This window comes from Madurella fahalii (assembly GCF_045866475.1).
Source record: "Madurella fahalii IFM 68171 DNA, scaffold_1, whole genome shotgun sequence".
Lineage (NCBI taxonomy): Eukaryota > Fungi > Ascomycota > Sordariomycetes > Sordariales > Madurella > Madurella fahalii.
Window position 1 is genome coordinate 7,103,682 of NW_027263971.1, and position 20,261 is coordinate 7,123,942.

General features: G+C 37.5%; 1 protein-coding gene across 1 annotated transcript; it reads left to right on the top strand.

The window, feature by feature from the left end:
* Positions 1-8,855: 8,855 nt before the first annotated feature.
* MFIFM68171_02092 (uncharacterized protein) lies at positions 8,856-10,850 on the top strand (the record flags this gene model as incomplete). Its single annotated transcript, XM_071057514.1, has 1 exon — positions 8,856-10,850. The coding sequence occupies one exon, from the start codon at positions 8,856-8,858 to the stop codon at positions 10,848-10,850; it is 1,995 nt and encodes a 664-aa protein (XP_070913615.1).
* Between the last annotated feature and the right edge of the window lie 9,411 nt (positions 10,851-20,261).

A 20,261-nucleotide genomic window follows, 5' to 3' on the forward strand; every position in this document is an offset into this window, starting at 1 on the left:
AACCTCTCTCTAATCAGATGGAGTCCTACCTATCTTTGTTGGCACCTTGGTCTAAGCTACGTTGCTGGGAATCCTAGTTTGTTGTCAGGTTTCTCAATCGTTGTCCCATCTCTTGTTTTATTATCTTACTGTTTTGTTGATAGTGTGGATGTATATTTTTCGCTCCATTTCAATAAGATAACATTTTCGAAGCTATATAAGTGGTTCTCGACAGCGTAGTAGTTATATACTCGGTAGATATTAAGATAGTAAAGAGAGCCATAGTTATAACTAAGATAACAGCGTTGAGGATTAAGTAGAAGGTAGTGACAATAGAGGATATATTACTCGTAGCTTAGTAGAGAACTCTTGTAGCTATATATATCGTAGTAAGGGTATCGACTTTATTACGTTCTAGATAACCTTTGAAGTATTAGACTTTATATAGATATAAGAAGTTGTTTACAAGTACGTTGAGGGAGTTAGGACACGATATACCAGTACCGATAAGTTAATGATTATAGATAGAAGTCTTCACGAATAGCCTCCTTCTATTGACGGAGACTAATCCTTATAGATCAGAAGTTTCCTATATATACAGCTGTTATACGGAGTTTTTATCTACCAGGTAACGTGATATTATTGTAGGGTATTTGCCCAGTCATCTTAATTCCATTAAAAGACTCTTATTATAACCATCCTCTCCCTTCAAATACCCTGTCTATAGGTCTATTGCAAACACGTTATTAAGAGGTTCCGCGTTATTAGAGTAGTATCGTATTTGCATTGGAATTATGGCGTGTACATGTAGGTTTCGTAGTTACGTTGCTATAACAACGTAGATTGGTACGTATATAGTCTCAATATTAAAATAAAATGTTACGATCCCCTTATCAGCAGGTTATCGTAGAAGAGTCCTATATATTATAGTATGTGGTTAGTGTACAGCTATAAATTATAGGTGTGTATAGGCTACTTTGTATAAATATAAATACTCTACGTATCTTCAATTCTTTCTGAACTCTTCTCTCTTTTCTTCTTTAAGTCCTCGTCTCGTATATACCGTCGTTTCTCTACTCCTACTCATCACGTGTTTTTCGCCTCCGCCTCCTCTATTATAATAATCAGCTATATCTCGTTGCCTCCGTCCTTATTACAATGAATGTCGGTTCAGCCTCCACTTTACGGTTAACGCTGTATATACACTATATCGGTACGGCTTAGAAATAACTCGAGTATACTAATGTACTTACAATTGACATTATCTACGACTTCGGCCGCTCCTCCTCTTCGTATTATACAGGCTGCTAGGAGAAAAAGGAAATTTACTTTATAGTAAGTTACGTCTATTTCACTTTGTTTTTACGCCCTAATTGTATAGGCTCCAGGTAGTATAATCAGTGACTCCATCGATCTTATATTGATATTTATATTCGGTAATACATTGGTCGCATATATAGAGTCTGATATATAGGGCGACGATATCTATGCTTTTATAGAGAAGAATCGCTAGGCTATTGCAGCTGTTAATAAGGGCCTGCTAAGTGTCTTTATAGCTATAGAGATAGTATATCAGTATCAATTTAGCCTAGCTGGTACTAAAAAACCCTTTCCTATAAATATTATAAAGGGTAGCTTTCGTATTTGATTCGACTGATTATCGTCTATAGCCTATTTACATTATATATACGTCCCTAGTAACTACTTATTACCAACTTAATTCGCAGCTCCTTCTTTATCCTATTCGGACCGAGGGAGCTACTAGCTCCAAGGTTTATCTTCCTATTCTTATCCCAGAGTTTTTACTAACTAATCGGTAGTTCGCTAAAGAAATATATATCTAGAATATATATATTACTATATACCTAGAGATAGGGGACTTAGAGTTCGTAGCTTGGTCAAATACTAAATATATATTCTTTATAAAGGTTTGAGAGTATATACAGACGAACTTACCTAAAAAGAATTAATACATACTTATATATTAGTTAGGTTATATTATCTATATTTCTAATAGTTCTTTCTAAAGGATTCGGGATATTTTTATAGGTATTTCGATATTAAGGGAATGTGTAAGAGGGCGCGCAGTAAACCACTCTGCCAATGAACCAAAAGATCCGCCAGTTCAATCACTCCGTGATTGAATGCTGCGCACCACTTGTTTATATCACGTACCTGTGACAACTATCCTCCCCTCTGGAAGAGCTCGCCCCCGAGCTCCTTCGCGGCGGCTTCCGACCGCTAAGGATAGCAGGCAAGTGTCAGACCCCCAATGATCTGCATGACTCGTAGTAGAGTAGAGAGCCAATCTACCTGTAACTGGATATCTGCTGCCTCTCGCAGTGCTTAGTAGGCCTCTTCTCTCAGCCAGGGTTGCCACTCTTCTGCTGTACACCTATCAGTGGAAGATTATCCGCATCCACGTCATTTGAGTCTTGACGAAGCGTGCCGCCACCATGTCATACGTCACTGTGAGCACAACGAAAGAGGTTGCCACCCCGCACCCGTCGCAAGTGCCTAAGCTTGCATTCGAACGTAGGACCTCCAGTACACCCAAGGAGTGATTGAACAATTGTAAGAGGGCGCGCAGTAAACCACTCTGCCAATGAACCAAAAGATCTGCCAGTTCAATCACTCCGTGATTGAACGCTGCGCACCACTTGCTTATATCACGTACCTGTGACAGAATGATACTCCGGGTAGTAGTTTATCTATAGATCAATTAATCTCTTATTATTTTCTCTTCTATTACGAATCGCATTCTTTTCAGAACAGGGCGATAAGTTTCTATACGTTACCTATATCCGATTCTACTATCTACTAATTATATTCTAAGGGCTATTCTATCTACTTAAGCAAATAATACTACTCTCCTTCAAAATATCTTTTATCCCGAATCTCTTTAACTTCCTATTCTTTATTATCCCCTAGTTCTAATAGAGGTATCTAGAGTGAATCATCCTCTTTTCGACCGTACTAGGGTTCCAACAACGATATAGGAAATATATTATATAAACGATTATACTTCTCTAGTAAAGCTAAATAGTAGGCTAATAATCTAACCCGGTTTAGAATATAAAATAGGCTGATAAATTTCGATATCAACTTCTTAGATATCTTAAACTTCAAATTCCACATAGATAGCAAAATAAAACTTTCTTTTCTAGACTCCTTTTCTCTATAATTTTTATTATAGTATCACTTTTAGGTTACTACTACTTCTAACCAATTCTGTTCTAGCCGTTTTTTTAATTCAATAAGTTTTTCTATTCTTTCGATTATAGTAGGTACTCTCTTCCTAATAGCATCGCCCTCGATATAACAGGAAATCGGGGGTTAATAGCCTATAAGAACTTTAAAGGAACTTATCTTAATTATTGTATTAACAGTATTGTTAATAACGAATTCTATTTCGAGAAAGAGGTTTATCTAGATAACTGGGTTCTCGTATATAAAATAACGAAGGTATTAAATAAGTATTTAGTTTACTCGTTCTATTTATCTATCGGTTTATAGGTAAAAAATTATTGAAAGGTATCGGTATACTTTCTGAAGGTAATATAAATCGCTCTAGAATTATGATATAAAGACGGACCTATAGTTGCTGATATAACTGTTAATAGTACTATATTTGAGCTCGATTTCTCCATATACTAGCTTAGTTAACTCTTAGCTAATAATAGTAGTAGAAATAAGGAAGAATCGGTTTATCTTTGTATACCGATCTACGATTACTAAAATAATGTCCTTTTCGGAACCGTCTAGAGTACGGATCGCGGGAAAACCTATAATAAAATCTATAGTGACCTTACTCCAGGGTTATATAGGAATTGGTAACGACTCGAAGGACCTATATAGTTTATACTATTATACTTTATTGACTTAGTAAGTATAGTAGGTTCTATAGTAATCTTTTATATCTCGGCTAATACTATACTAGAAGAACTTCTATTATAGTAATTCGAAAGTTTTCTCGGTACTAAAATAGCTTACTATTAGATTATTATAAAATAAGCGGAGTAACTCCTATTTAATAGCCTCTTCAGCTAGGACAAATAATCGTCTTTAGTACTGTAATTTCTATTGATTTCCTAATACCTATTTAGATAATACCTTCGGGCTTTATATAGGATTTATAAGCTTTTTCTTAATTTTTAAAGTCACCGGATCTATAGCTTGTAGCTCCAGGATTATTTCCATTATTAATTTCGACGGGTCTATAGTATAAACTGCTTCTAATCAGATATATTCTCTTGTATACCGACGAGTAATAATTTGTTCTTACCCTAACTATCCAGCTGCTTCTTAGTCCTAAGGCTCCTATAAGCGAACCTTTAGTAATCTGATAGTAACTTCTAAGAGATAACCTATTACTTCAGGTTCCTAACTAGCTAATTTGCTAGGGTCTTATATATAGGTAACTTCACTATCTTCTAGTATGTAATAGGTATCTTTACCCTTCCCCACTATCTCTCTTTCGACTCGGTAACTAGCAGATTTACTAGGGTTTTATACATAAACTTCTTTACTCTCTTCTACATAACAGATAATTTTGTCTCTTTCCGCGATTAGTACCTTAATCCGGTTTACCCGAGCAATTTTGCTCTTTATCATAGGTATTTATTTAAGCCTATCTAGGCTTTTTTAGTCCTTATAATCGGGTTTTCTCGAGGGCCTATCGACCAGATTTCGCTTTCTAAGCTAGTACTTAATAGTAAAGTCAAATTCTAATAAATATATATACTACTTAGCTTAGTAGCTACTTAATCAGTTCTACTTTATAAATCCTTATAAATTATTATAGTCCGAAAATATAGTAACTTCGTGCTAATTCCCTTCGATATAGTGCCTCTAATATTTAAAGGCCTCTATAATAGCTATTATTTCTTTATCAGGTATACTATAGTCCTTAGGGTACCTAGAGAATTTAGTCGACTAGAATATAATTAGATGTTTTCAGCTACCTTTTGGTGCCTAAAACAAGACAGCTCCTATTACGAAGTTAGAGGCATCGGTTTCGATAATAATAGGGAGATTGGGATTAAAGTAGTATAGGACTAGCACCTCGCTAAAGGTATTCTTGAATCAGGTAAAAGCTCTATACTTATTGCCTTATAATCGAATGTCTCCTAGTTTCCGTCCCTTTTATAGACTTTTCAGCAGATTGGTCAAAAGTAGGGCGATTTTGGTATAATCGCGAATAAAATAGCGATAGAAGTTGTAAAACTCTAAGAAGACTTAAATATTATAGAATAATTGGGGTTCTGGCTACTCCTAGATTATCTGAATTCGTGATGAATCTATAGCGATGCCCTTATAATTGAGGATATAGCTAAGGAAATGAACTTTATTCTAGTAAAGAGAATACTGCCTAGGGTTACAATATAGTTACGCTTCTTATAACTATCCTAGGATATATTGGAGGTAGGTTGTATAGGTATTCTAGTCAGAGGAGAAGATTAAGATATTATCTAAATAATATATATAACAGTTATCTAGAAGTCCTTCTAATGCTATATAGATATAGTTCTAGAAGATTACTAGAGTATTTATCAAGTTAAAAGGTATAATAAGATATTTAAATAACCTATATTGAGTTCGGAATACGGTCTTCTATTCATCTCCTTCTCGGATGCGAATCCTATAGTATACGTCCTTAAGGTCGAACTTAGAGAAGAATTTTGCTTTAGAGGCTCGATCTAGAATTTCCGAAATTAGGGGCAGTAGATAACGATTCTTGACTGTGATGTGGTTGAGGCTACAGTAGTCTATATAAAGGTATAGAGTACCATCCTTTTTAGATACGAAAAGAATAGAGCTCTAGAATAAACGAATCCGACCTTTCACTAGGTTTTCCTCTAAATATTCCCTGAAAATTATAAGCTCCTTTTGTAATAAGAGGTAAATTGGTCTAATAGGGGGTATTGTATTAGGGAGTAGGTTAATAGCATAATCAATATTCTTATAAGAAGGTAAAATGCTTATACTATTAAGATTTATAACGTCTGTAAAATCTATAATCTCAAAGGGAATTTTGCCTAGTTTTCGAGGAGTTTTCTCTTCTTCCTCCTCTAGGAATAGTACCTCTAGTACATCTAGGTATTAGATAAGAGAATAGACTTTTACTTCTCTTTAATACATCTTCTTAAATTTCTTAGAGCTTTCTATATAAACCTTGTTCATTTCTGTTATAAAGTACTATATATAGTTGTAGGGGAAAAGCAAAATCTTAAGTAAAGTTAGACTTATTATTCCTAGGAGGATAGGGGAATTATCAGTAATAATAGGGTAATTAACAACGGTATAGAGTATAGATATCTTTTTAGTAAATCTCTTAGCAGTCTATTAATCCTAGAGGGACCTTATAAATACTAAAAACTTCGGCGATATAGAAACCTAGATACCGGATATAGGGCGATTCTATACCGACCTATCAGAGGTTATTCCGCTTTACGAATTCTATACTAACTATATTAATCTCAGCTCTGGTATCTAGATCAACTGTAACAGGTTTAGAGGAATAATCTAGTAAGATTCTGATAGTATATATACGGGTTTCGGTAGAAACTCCTATTTCTGAGGTACCGGTATAACTAGAGTTTATACCTACTGGTATCTACTGTTTTCCCGGCGATTTCCATAGAATCTCCTAGTCGGGAACCGGGTAACCCTACTAACCGATATACCCTTCTAGAGGTAATTATTAGCGAAATAGGTATTACTACTGCAGATAAAACAGGTTAATAGATTTCTATAACTATCTATTGGATTCAACTAATCAGAGTATAAAGGGAGTACTATAGGGTAGTCGTTAAATTTGGTATATAACGTCGGAAAATAGGGGTTATACTAATGATTTCGATAAAACAATCCTCTTCGAAAGCAGGATAATAGTTACCGATTCGAAGATAAATAAGGAGTATAATAGGATGAATACTAGGGAGATTCCCGATATCTTTGGTACTGGAATCCTAGCTAAATCTAGGTAGCTAGTTTAATTATTTCTTCTTAAGTCTCTAGCTTATTATAGATGTATAGGTTGATATAGTTGATAATCGAAGGCGAAAGTTTAGTATAAAACGTCTGAATACAGCTCTTATTATCTTGCTATAGAAACCAGGTTTCAAGGGATTCTAGATATTAATAGAAATCTAAAGGGAACTAATTCTCTTACTATTTAATATCGTTAAACTGCTTAGCAACTATAGTCTTAGAATTAGCAACGTCTCGAATATAATTTAGTATCTATTCTTTAAAGGCATTCTAGTTCTTTTCAATAGCTTATTACTTAGTTATCGAGAGATTATTATAGTAAGTATACTATCGGTTATAAGACTTCTCTTCTATCTGGTCTAAAGTAAAAAGGATCTAATTTATATCGGTCTTAAACCACTTCAAGTCCTCTAAGAATACTTAGTATAAATCTTAGAGCTATTCTAGGTGGTGTCAGTAAAAGATATTATTAGGAAACTAGATAAAGTCCTTTACTTTAATCGTTCTAATATACTTCTAGTTATTAGATTCCTTAGAGGGGGACCGGTATCACTTTCTTTTCGGGTAGAAACTACTAGGTGATATATCCAGCTTATAGAGTAGCCGCTCTTCTCACTCTCGTAACTATTTTACCTCTTCGAATCACTGGATTCGAGAACAGAGCGATTCTAATAGGTTTTCGTAGCGTTTCAAAGGCGAAATCTAAGGGTCCGACAAGGTATAAGAGGGTATAGGCGGTTGAGTAGCTGCTATAGATAACTCAGATCGATGTAGTATTATAGGGTAAGTAGGGGATTGCTGCCTGTTTCCTTGGCTATCTTCTCTAGATCTAGAGGTTATAGAGGTACTCATCGTATACACTATCTCGGTCAACGGTAGAATGAGAAGGATTAGAATTATAAGAAGTTGTTTATAGGTACGTTAAGGGAGTTAGGACATGATATACCAGTACCGATAAGTTAACGATTATAGCTAGAAGTCTTTACGAACAGCCTCCTTCTATTGACAGAGACTGATCCTTATAGATCAGAAGTTCTCTGCGTATATAGCTGCTACACGGAGTTTTTATCTACTAGGTAACGTGACATTATTACGGGGCATTCGCCCGGTCGTCCTAATTCCGTCAAGAGGCTCTCGTTACAATAGAAGAATATGATCTGGGTTGATATTGCCAAGGCCGGACTCGACGCCACTCAAGCCATTACGTCGATAATTTTATAGCTAGTAAATAGCTCGTTAAGCGGTTAGCAGATATACTAAACATCGAGCTAGTTAAACTAATAGAATTCTTCAAGACTATTACCTAAGGTAAACCTTTCATAATCTAGGTCAAAGGCACCATTTAGATCAGCCCTATAATATTAGCACTACCTAGAGCCTGCTAGACGTACTAGACTTTATTATCATTCATTGTAAAATGTTGTAAATCTATAGAGAACGTGTTCGAGCTTTTCAAAGTGAGCAAATAGGAGAGAGAAAATTGTTTATAACCCCGTTACACCCTTGCTTCCCGAGCTTGTCTAAGAGCGGCTATCTCCCTCTACAAGGGCAGGACGATTGCATATGGCGCAAGCCCCTCCTCATCCACTTTCGCTTCGCTCACGCACCTTCTCCTCGAAAGGAGAAGAGGGGTGTCGTCGTCGCGTGTGGCGCGGGGGAGCGAGGCTGTATACCCGGCGACATACCTTCGAGTTACAACTCAGGCGCTGCGTAATCCTTCGGAGGGAAAATTTACCGAAAGGTTTAACGGTGGTGGCCCGATCGCGGGAACTGCCGCCGATCCCGGACGTTGGACCGCACTGGGAAACATTTCGGCTGAGGTTTTTTTTTTTAAAAAAAAATAAAAATAAATAAAAAATAAATAAACATAAATAAATAAATAAATGGACCGTCTCAGCCATTCGCTTCTCCAGAGGCTAGCCGCGAGCCGTGTCGCCATCGAAGCAGTCGAACCCGTGATCGACGGAGGGCGGTTCGCCGCAAAGGCAATTGCCGGCGTGCCCTTCCTGGTAGAAGCCGACATCTTTTGTGACGGCTATGATGTTATCGCCGCAGCTATTCTCCATCGTCGCCAGGGCGACCAGCAATGGATCGAGACGCCCATGTGCCAGTTGGCGAACGATCGCTGGCGCGCCGCCATCACCTTCACCGGGCCAGGCTATCATAAGTTCAGCATCATCGCCTGGCGCGATCTTTTTGCGACTTGTCGGATCGAAATTGCTAAGAAGCACGAGGCGGGGCAGAAGATGACGCTCGAGCTGGAGGAAGGCAAACGTCTGATCGAGCAGGTACTTTCCGCCCATGAGGGTGCAATTGGTAGCGACCGGTCGGCGCTCAAGGCACTGCTGGACGAAGTCAATGCATCCATATCGGAAGGCGACAGGCTTGCTGTCCTGATGAGCGACGGCGTGGCGGCGCTGATGGCGCGCTGTGCTATGAGGGTGAACCTAACCAAGACCGAAACTGCCTTCCCCGTTTTCGTCGACCGTGAACGGGCGGCTTTCAGCGCTTGGTATGAATTGATGCCGCGCTCGCAATCCGGTACTACGGACAGGCATGGCACCTTCGACGACATCATCACGCGGCTCCCTTACGTGCAGGGTCTCGGCTTCGACGTGCTCTATTTTCCGCCGATCCATCCGATCGGCCGCGTCAACCGTAAGGGCCGCAACAACAGCCTAACACCTGGGCCGAACGATCCCGGCAGTCCCTACGCTATCGGTTCCGCGGAAGGCGGGCACGACGCCATCCATCCCGAACTCGGCACTTTGCAGGATTTCACCCGTCTGATACAGGCGGCGCACCGGCACGGGCTGGAAATCGCGCTGGATTTCGCCATTCAGTGCTCGCCGGACCATCCCTGGATCATGGAGCATCCCGAATGGTTCGACTGGCGTCCGGACGGCACGATCAAATTCGCCGAGAACCCACCGAAGAAGTACGAGGACATCGTCAACGTCCATTTCTATTGCGATGCCATCCCCGGCCTCTGGTATGCGCTACGCGATATCGTGCTTTTTTGGCTGGGGCACGGTGTACGCATCTTCCGCGTCGACAATCCGCATACGAAGCCCTTGCCCTTCTGGGAATGGATGATCGGAGAGTTGCGGCGGGCCGATCCCGGCGTTATCTTCCTTGCTGAGGCCTTCACCCGGCCGAAGATGATGAAACGCCTCGCCAAGGTCGGCTTCAATCAGTCCTACACCTATTTCATCTGGCGCAACACCAAGCAGGAACTGACGGACTATCTAACCGAGCTCACGCGCGGGGACTGCCGCCATACCATGCGGCCGAATTTTTTCGTCAACACACCCGACATCAATCCCTATTACCTTCAGACAAGCGGCAGGCCGGGCTTCCGGGTGCGACTATTCCTCGCTGCCACGCTCGGCGCCAATTATGGCGTCTATAGCGGCTTCGAACTCTGTGAGACCGCCGCCATACCGGGCAAGGAGGAATACCTCAACTCCGAGAAATATGAGATCCGCGCCCGGGACTGGGATCAGCCGGGCAACATCAGGTCGGATATCGCCTTCATTAACCGGTTGCGGCAGGAGAACCCGGCGCTCCGGCAGTTCACCAACCTCAATTTCTATAACGCCTGGAACGATGCCATCCTCTATTATGGCAAGTTCTCTGACGATCTTTCCAATTTCCTGCTCTTCGCTGTCAATCTCGATCCACATGCGTCTCAAGGTGCGCAGTTCGAGGTGCCACTGTGGGAGTTCGGCCTGGCCGACGACGCGATGATCGAGGCTGAAGACCTAGTCATAGGCGAGCATTTCGTCTGGACCGGCAAGATCCAGCATATGCATCTCGATCCCCACCACCGACCTTATATGGCTTGGCGGCTCGTTACGTCGGGAGGCCGAAGATGATCAACATCTCAACCCGCAGCATATCCCTATCTAGCATATAGAGAACCCGCATACGCTTGGAGAACTTAGGCTTGGTTTTAAATCTCTAGGGGAAACCTGCGCTAATAGAGTGGTCATCTCTGTACAAAGTTGGGTGGCCCAAGGCAGCCGAGGCACCCAGAACAGCCACCTCGCCGTCGAAAATCGAACACTGGGAAGCGAGGATGAAATCGCTCGCATTGCCATCATTCTACATTCTTTGGGGTACTCACTCCGCACTTTCCATGTTTATAAGTATGTTATATCCATTGTTCACCTAATCTTTGCTCTCTTCGTTTTCAAGCAAATACATTTACACCTATAATTCCTTGCTTCTGTATTGGAATTATTTTCCTCCTTAGATCTAAGTAGAGCAATGTAGAATAAGAGTAACAGGCATTAGCCTAGTATGACGATTTTGTCTAATCTAATACTTCGGAAGAGATTTCTAATAGTAACAATGATGTAGGAAATAGATTCAGAGTAGCTAAATAGTATACAATAATGTATAACCAATGTTTTAACATTACAATTAAGAGGTTAACTGTATAAAGACTTGTTTACTAGTAAGGCTACGTAAAGAGTAACTATAACGTGCGTGATAAACGAGTCAGCTAGACAAGCGAGTTAGCCACTTTCTAATGCGACGCGTCTCCTCTGTATAAAACACTAAATTCCTCCACAGCCAACAATGGAAACTATTTCGTACGAAGCTAGGATAAACCTAGCACTCACTGCTATTCAACGGCACCCAAAGCTTAGCAACAGAGCCGTAGCAAAGATTTATACCGTTAATAAGGATACCCTCTGTGACCGACGTACTGGCTGGTCTGTACGATGTAATATTCCAGCCAACTCGCGTAAGCTCACCGATTTAGAGGAGAAAACGATTGTTCAGTATATTATTGTGCTATATGTATATGTATTCTACCTCCGGCTTTCGTACGTAGAAGATATAGGCAACCGATTGCTATACGAACGTGACACGCTGCCTGTTAGCATACAATAGGCTGACAACTTCGTCAAATGCTAACTAGAACTTCGGACGCGTTTTATATATAAATACGACTACTAGAGAGCTAAATTGTCACGTGGGATTTCAAAAATAAGATAAAATTTGCGCTGTCTAAGAAAGCTCTGGGCAGAGTGTGCGGGAGCACCGAAATATATGACAGGAAGTGGGCCAGTACCCGCAGAAGGTTCCAGAATCTCAGAGGTCATGGGGACCCCAGGATCTGGGCCACCTGGCCCATCTGGGCTCCCACCACGTAACATAAATAGGAAGATCTAAAAGTTATTTGCAAGTGGTTTGCCCTTATATACAACGTTAAGGTTAAATACGGTATTCTTAACAATAATTTATATAATTTCGACGAGATCGGCTTTATAATAGGCATTATCATCGCTACTATAGTAGTTACTACCTTAGACGGCTATAGTAGGGCTAAATAGACCCAGCTTGGAAATCGGGAGTAGGCTATAGTTATCTAAGGAGTGAATACTCTAGGCTAGATTATCCTACCATTTATTATCTTAACTAGATAATATCACCTCGCTAACTAGTATTAAGAGTATAATCTTCCGGCTAACTAGCATATTGTAATAACTGATAACAGGTAGACTACTAATTAAAAGAGTATAGATTAGATTCAGCACTTCGATTTTCATATAGCATCTCGTACGAAGGGTACGCATCGACTACTTATCCTTAACGGCCACGATAGCCACCACTCCGAAGAATTCAAGACCTACTACCAGGAGCACAACATTATCACACTCTATATACCTCTACACTCCTCGCACCTACTTCAGCTATTAAATATTAGTTGTTTTAGGCCGTTAAAGAAAACATATAGTAGCCAAATTGAATAGTTGATACAGATGAATATCACACATATCAGCAAGTTGGAATTTCTCTATACGTTCAGAGAGGTGTTTTTTACTTCGATCACAGAAATGAATATCCAAGGGGAGTTTGCCGGAGCTGGCCTTATACCGTACAACCCAGAGAGGATAATATCTAAGCTAGATATGCATATTCAAACCCCAATACCCCTAGCCTCAAGCTCAGGCACAGCACTACCTTGGCTCTCCCAAACACCACATAACCCTCGAGAAGCCACTTCACAGTCAGAGCTTATCAAAAATCGAATATCTAACCATCATAGTAGCTCTCTAACCTCTATACTGGCTGCTATAGACTGATTAGCTAAAGGTACAATGGCTATAATATATAAGGTTGTTCTTCTACATACGGAGGTCTCGGCACTTCAGAAGGCCAATGAGGGACTTAGTAAGCAACGGAGAGCCAAAAAAACACGTATACGGCTTGGAGGATGACTTACTGTATAGGAGGCACAGGATCTACTAGATCAAAAGGCTGTAGGTGAGCAGCTGGTCCAGGAAACACGACAAAGTGTTGGTGGTACAGGGAGGTCTCGTACGAAAATTCGGTGTTGTGACGAGTACAGCAAGTCTGGCTATAATGCGCGCACTTGCAAGGAGGCTGCAGAATCGTCTGATTCATCTGTTTCCAATTCAGTTATTGTTATTTCCTAGTATTATAGTTGTATAATTGAGGGTAGATGTAGTAGGGTGGTAGAAAGTGGCGTACTCGCTTATCTAGCGCACTCGCTTATTACGCACATTAAAAAAATGGACAAAACTATAGACCCTAGTTTTAATCTAAAGAGTAAAGGAAAGAAGACTCTATTTAACTTATAAACTTCTAAAAACACTAGTAAAAGTAAGGCTATAAGTTCTACAAGTAGTAGCAAGTAGATTCAGAAGTATAAACTAGCTAATAACTCTAGGGATTTATTAATTAGCTCTCCTATAAAAAAATAAGGGTTGTATTATAATATTTCATAAATATTCTCATATTAGTTCTCTATCTTCTACTTCAAACTATAAATAGTACCTACTAATAGATAATTATTATAGAATACCTCTACTACTACAAGAGTTATAAAAACTCGTTAAAATAGATTATATAGCTATATTATAGAGTGGTATACTATTGCTAAGTATTTACACGATTGTCTTTAAGAGGTAGAGGATGAGATTGAGACTATAATACAGGAGCTTCTAGATAATAAGCTGTAAATGAAGGACTGGTACTAGCAGAGCCTGTAAAATAGGTTTATTTATTATATTGTTTGAGATATCTTTAGATTCTTCTTCGTTTTATAAATAAGAGACCTATAAAGGATATATATCTACCTCTTTTATAATATAAAGCTGTAAATAATATATATTTGCCTCTTTTATAATTTAAAACTTTAAGAATTTAAGAACTATTCTATTAGAACTTCCAGATATACAATATGTTTTAGTTTATACTGCTCTTTTTATAGATCCTGAAAATAAATAGAGATATTACGAATAGCTGTAACTCGAGATATTACTATATAAAGCTGTCTATAAAAAAATATAGACTCTCGAAAACCAACCTTAATATAAGAAAAAGATTGACCCTATGCGTTAATAATAGATATTACAAAATAGAGCTAGATAGAAAACTGAATCTGTAAAATAATATAAGGAAAGCTATAATAATTTGAAGAAAGTTTGATATAAGGTATTATCTGTAACTAGCTTATAAACTCTTCTAAGAGAATTCAGCTCTTAATAACAAACTAGTCTAACCATATAATAACTAAATAGGTTTTGTTATATAATCCCTCTTGAAGGTGAAGATTTCGAAGTAAAATAATAGAGATATTAACTTTTAACTCTAATATAAGAGGAGTAATAAAAGTAAAATCTAGAGAAAAGAGAAACTTAGGAGATAAAACAGGGGTGTTAATACTACTCTCTAACAGGTTATCAACTGTATTTGAAGAGAAATACTGTTTGCTCTTCCTAGAAAAGTAGATAGAACTATAGAGTTAATATCTATAACTATAACTAACTGAGAATATAGAATAGCCTAGTCTATAAAAAGAGTATACTCAGTAGCTGTAAAAGCTAGGATTTTCTAGAGATAGACCTATTGAGTTGGCTTCTTTTAGGAGAATCAGTGAGTGAAGGTTAGTAATAGATCTACATACTTATGGAATTCAAGGTTGTAAGAGAGTTCTTAAAGCTACTATATAAAAGCTCTATTTTCTAGATCTACTCCTTGAATCTATATGTTCTCTATAAACTTCTAGACCTGTAACTGTAGCTAGATCTGAGACTTTTGAAGGTAAGCCTATACAATCTAAGTACAACTTTCTTATTAGATAATAGGAATGATTTGAGTAAGGTTACCTCTAAGAATTGTAGAAATACCGCTAAATAGACTGTTATAGCTACAAATATTCTGTAAAATATAGTCTAGTACCTTGAAGTAAAACTGATGCTATATTAGAACTTTATTCTAGATAATATGCTTAGCTCTCTATAATAGAACTGCTAGTAATATATTTTAATAGAAACTATAAGATAATAACTCTATAATATCCTTAACAGGTATCTTGAACTGAGAGTATAAGGTTTGGCTACCATTAAGAAGTAGGGTTATAATTCTAGAAGAAGTAACATAGAGTACAACTTACCCTTAAGATCTGTAAAACAAAGAGAGACAATGGTAAAGAAAAGTCTTCCCAGTCCTATCTAGACCCTATATAAAGTAATAGGTAGTTTATAGATCCTAGTTAATATAAGAAGTAATCTTCTTAATAGAGTAGACTAGCCTAGATTTAGCTTTAAGCAGATATCTATAAATATAGAGTATTATTATTTAGGGCTATAAGAAAGCTCGAAGGTTAAGAGGTAGTTCCTATTAGTAGACTGCTACTTATACTAAAAACCAGGGAGACCAAAGTTCTGTGAAATCTTCCCAAACTCTATAAACAACTTGTAAAGTAAAAATAATCTGTAATCAAGATAGAGATCTTATAAATCTTATAGGATATTTGTAAACTGAGTAATATATAATAGAAGGTTATTATAGAGAGAGTCTTAAAACTAGAACCATAGATCTAATAGATCTACTATATCTCTAGTAAGTAGGTATATAATAAATAGATACTATAAAGCTTAGTTACTCTACTAAGTATAGATCTCCTAGAAGTAGTCTACTTACCGCTAGTCAAAATTAAGTAATTTAGCAGCTAAGTAAGTAACCTGAAAAGTAGAATAAATACAGCTATTAATAGTTTATAAATGTTTAAAAGACTATAGACTAAGGATATTACAAAGCAGAATCTATGGGAAATATCGCTCCTCTAAAGTAGGAGAGATATACTATATATAAGCAATACAAGTACCTCATTAACAAATTTTCCAAATACGATTCTCCTTACCCTAGATATGTTAGATAGAGAAATTAATATATAATAAGTTACAGGAACTGCTATATATAGTATTTGTTAATATATAAGCTTAGAAAATATAAAAAGAGCTATATATAACTCTAAGCTATAACCCTAACCCTAAGCTAATATCCTCTTAGCAATATAAGTGAGTCTATATATATTGCAATTGATTTAATTAACTTTGAAACAGGATTAAGAGATTGAAATCTCGGTCTACGGAACTAAACTGTATGAAACTTGGCTCTATGGAACCAGATCTAAGGCACTTATACCATATTAGATCAGACACTGATCCGGATCGCTGTGATCAGTTACGGACCACAGTGATCAATATCTGTGCCCATACGATAGTTTCGTATCTCTGTACCTGGAACCTAAGCTTGAAACTATAGATCCAGATCACTGTGATCCGATGCGATCAAACGTGATCCATATACCCAGACTCATATCCATAGATCTGGATCCCAGTAGTTCAATGCAAGGAAATAAAAATAAGAGGGAGTTTCGCCCTCGTCTCCAATTCCTAGATAGTTAAGTGAAGTAAGTAAGCAAATAAGCAGTGACGTCTGGCACGTACATATACACAATAAAAACGAACGATCAATTGCATTTGCTTTGAAAAAACACTTTGCACTTGAGATTTAAACCCTGAACCTCATCTTTATCAATCTTCATACCTATCACTATACTTACCAACTGTGTTCTCTATTGCAAAAGTCTCCCGCTCTCACAGGTTAAATAGTTCTATCCCAACCTTCCGCTTCTCACCTTGCTCTGTGCTAGGTAAAAAGGAGATCTGTGTCTCTTGACAGCTTTGATATACAAGAGCTAGTAATTCTATCAAGTCATTCTACACTTACTACTAGAAATTAAGGTGATTCCTTTATAAATATTATAGTAGTTCTATATTCGATCTATTTACTTTTAATTATATACTTATATAAGTCAAGAGTTAATATAATAAAAAACAAGTTTAAACACTATATAGTAACAAAAAAAACGTTAAAGTAAAAAGAGTTTAGTAAAATTATTAGATAAATTATATAGGGTATTGATATTTTTAGTTCGACTATAAATTCGCTAAGGATATAAGACCTTGAAGACATTTACTATCCTATGGAAGTTATAACAATGAATGCTAGATAGAACTTAGTACTGTTTCTAAGCTAGAGTTATCCTCTCTTATATTTAATAATTTAGCTACTTTGTACTTATCTATATCTGGGAAGAAGTAAAAAACGAGAGAATCTGGAAGTTAATAGTCTATATTATTAATCTCTACTATACTACTTTTGGTTTTACAGCTTTATATCAACTACATTATAATGCAGCTTAATGTTCGATGGTGTATAGAGGTATAAAAGCTGACTACTACCTCGCAATCCTCTAGAGATTTGTTAGTCTATATAAGAAGAGAATCGTAGATCTGATAACTTACAAATCTTTATATTACCTTTATAATCAATTAATACATTTGAATATATTAGTTCCTGGTACTTAAGCTTATTCTTCTCTAGATAAGAAATTCTACTGAGTATCTACTAATATTAGTAATAATATAGTAGTCAACTAGGAGAGAACTAACCTATCCTAACATCGATGCTAATCAGATTTCATTGAGAAGAGGATTTTTATATGCTATGTCGTATAATAACAGCAGTATAAACTGAAAATAACTAAAAATATATTCTTGAATAAAGAATGTTTATGTAAATAAAGGGACTTTTTATATCGAATTTGCCGAATAGATTGTAGTTATATCTTTATATCTGGTCTATTACTAGTGGAAAGTTCTTACATAAGAAAGCATCTTTGTCTATAGATAAGTTATTATCTAAGAACGAGGTTCTATATAATACAGTAGATTTTATCTCTACTATAGTAACGTACTTGTTATTACCAAACTGCAACTTATAAAGTTGTTTTTATTTCTTCTAAAGTAATATTTAGATAGCTAGTATTGGCTTATATACATTGATTTCCAATATTATATTTCTTATCTTTATAAACTCGGTAATTGTAATATTAGGTCTATCATTATCCTTCGCTCAACAGATTGGCTCAGAGATATCCCTATCTCTTTCTTCGTTATAGCTAACTAGACTATCTATACTAAGATGCTTTGCTAAATATATATTATCTGGTTTCAACTACTTCTTTATAAAAGAAGGTAATGCTACTGAAGTGAAGATATTAGTCTATTGATGACTATTGAGAAAAATAGTACTACGTTTTACTATTTGGAAGAGTATTACTATAAGCTAACCTAATGGTCTACTACAGTACTCTAGTAAGGGAGATATTTAATTAGAAAGCTTGGGTGAATATACTCTTTTAGCTATTTATAAGAGCTAAACAAAGTATATTAAGAGGTCTAGAATGTGGACCCTATTAGATTAGGCTCATTTAGGACTTACTATATAATAATAGTTATATTATAGCTTTGATAGGGTTAGATATTCGATTATAAAGTATATCTTATATAGCTATAAATCTAAAGAGTAATTCTAACGTATATGATAAGCGAGTGACCAGAACAAGCGAGTGACCACTTTTTCACCACCCCACCACAACCATCCTCAATTATACAACCACAACACTAGGAAATAACAATAACTGAATTGGAAATAGATGAATCAGACGATTCTGCAGCCTCCTTGCACGTACGCGTATTATGACCAGGTTTGCTGCATACGCCACAGCACCGAATCTTCGTACAAGCCTCCCCTGTACCACTACCATTTTGTTGTGTTTCCTGGATTACCTGTCCACCCATAGCCTTCTGATCTAGTAGATCCTATGCTTCTTATACGGTAAGTGATCCTCCAAGCCGTACACATGTTTTTTTGGCTCTCCGTCTCTTACTAAGCCCCTCATTGGCCTTGCCTAGTGCAGAAACCTCGCTACATAAAATAGCCACCTCGTACATCACAGCCATCGTTCCTTTAGCTAACAGGTCTATAGCAGCTAGTATAGGTGTTAGAGAGCTACCCTGATACTTGGATATCCGGGTTTTAATAAGCTCTAACTGTAAAGTAGCTTCTCGAGGGTTATATGGTGTTTGTGAGACCCAAGATTGTGCTGTACCTGGCCTTGAGCTTAGGGGTATTAGGGTGTGAATGCGTATATCCAGCTTAGATATTACCCTCTCTGGGTCGTACGGTATAAGGCCGGCTCCGGCAAAGCTACCCTAGATATTTTCTTCTGTAATTGAAGTAAAAAAAGCTGCTCTGAACCTACAGAGAAACTCCAGCTTACTGATATATATAATACTTATCCGTATCAACTACTCAACTTAGCAGCTATATACCTTCTTCAACGGTACAAAACAACTAACATCTAATAGCTGAAGTAGGTACGAGGAATACGAAGGTATATAGAGTATAATAATGTTGTATTCCTAGTAGTAGGTCTCAAATTCCTCGGTATAGTGACTATCGTAGCTATCCAGGATTAATAGCCGGTATATACCCTTCGTATAAGATGCTATATAGTAATTGAAGTACTTGATCTAATCAAGGTCTACTGTATTTGTAGTCCAGCCATTATCGGTTATTGCAATATACCAGGTTGCCGGAAGATTGCACTCTCGATACAAGTTAGTAAGGTAGTATTGCCTAGCTAGGATAATGAATAGTGGAATGGCCCAGCCTTAAGTATTTACTCCTTGGATAACCGTAGCCTACTTATAATTACCAAGCTAGGCCTGTTTAGCTCTACTATAGCCATCTAAGGTAGTAACTACTATAGTTGGGGTAATAATACCTATTATAAAGCCGGTCTCATCAAAATTATACGAGTCTTTGTCGAGGATGCTATATTTGGTCTTAGTATTTTATACGAATATAAACTACTCGCGAATAATCTTTAGATCTTCGTATTTAGCCCTCTAGTAGTCGTATTTACGTATAAAACGCATACGAAGGTCTAGCTAGCATTTGATGAAGTTGTAAGTCCATCGTACGCTAACAGGGGGCGTGTCGCGTTCGTATAGCAATCGGTTGGCCATATCTTCCACGTATATATGCCGGAGATGGAATACACGTGTACACAGCTCAACTATATATCATACGATTGTTTGCTCTTCTAA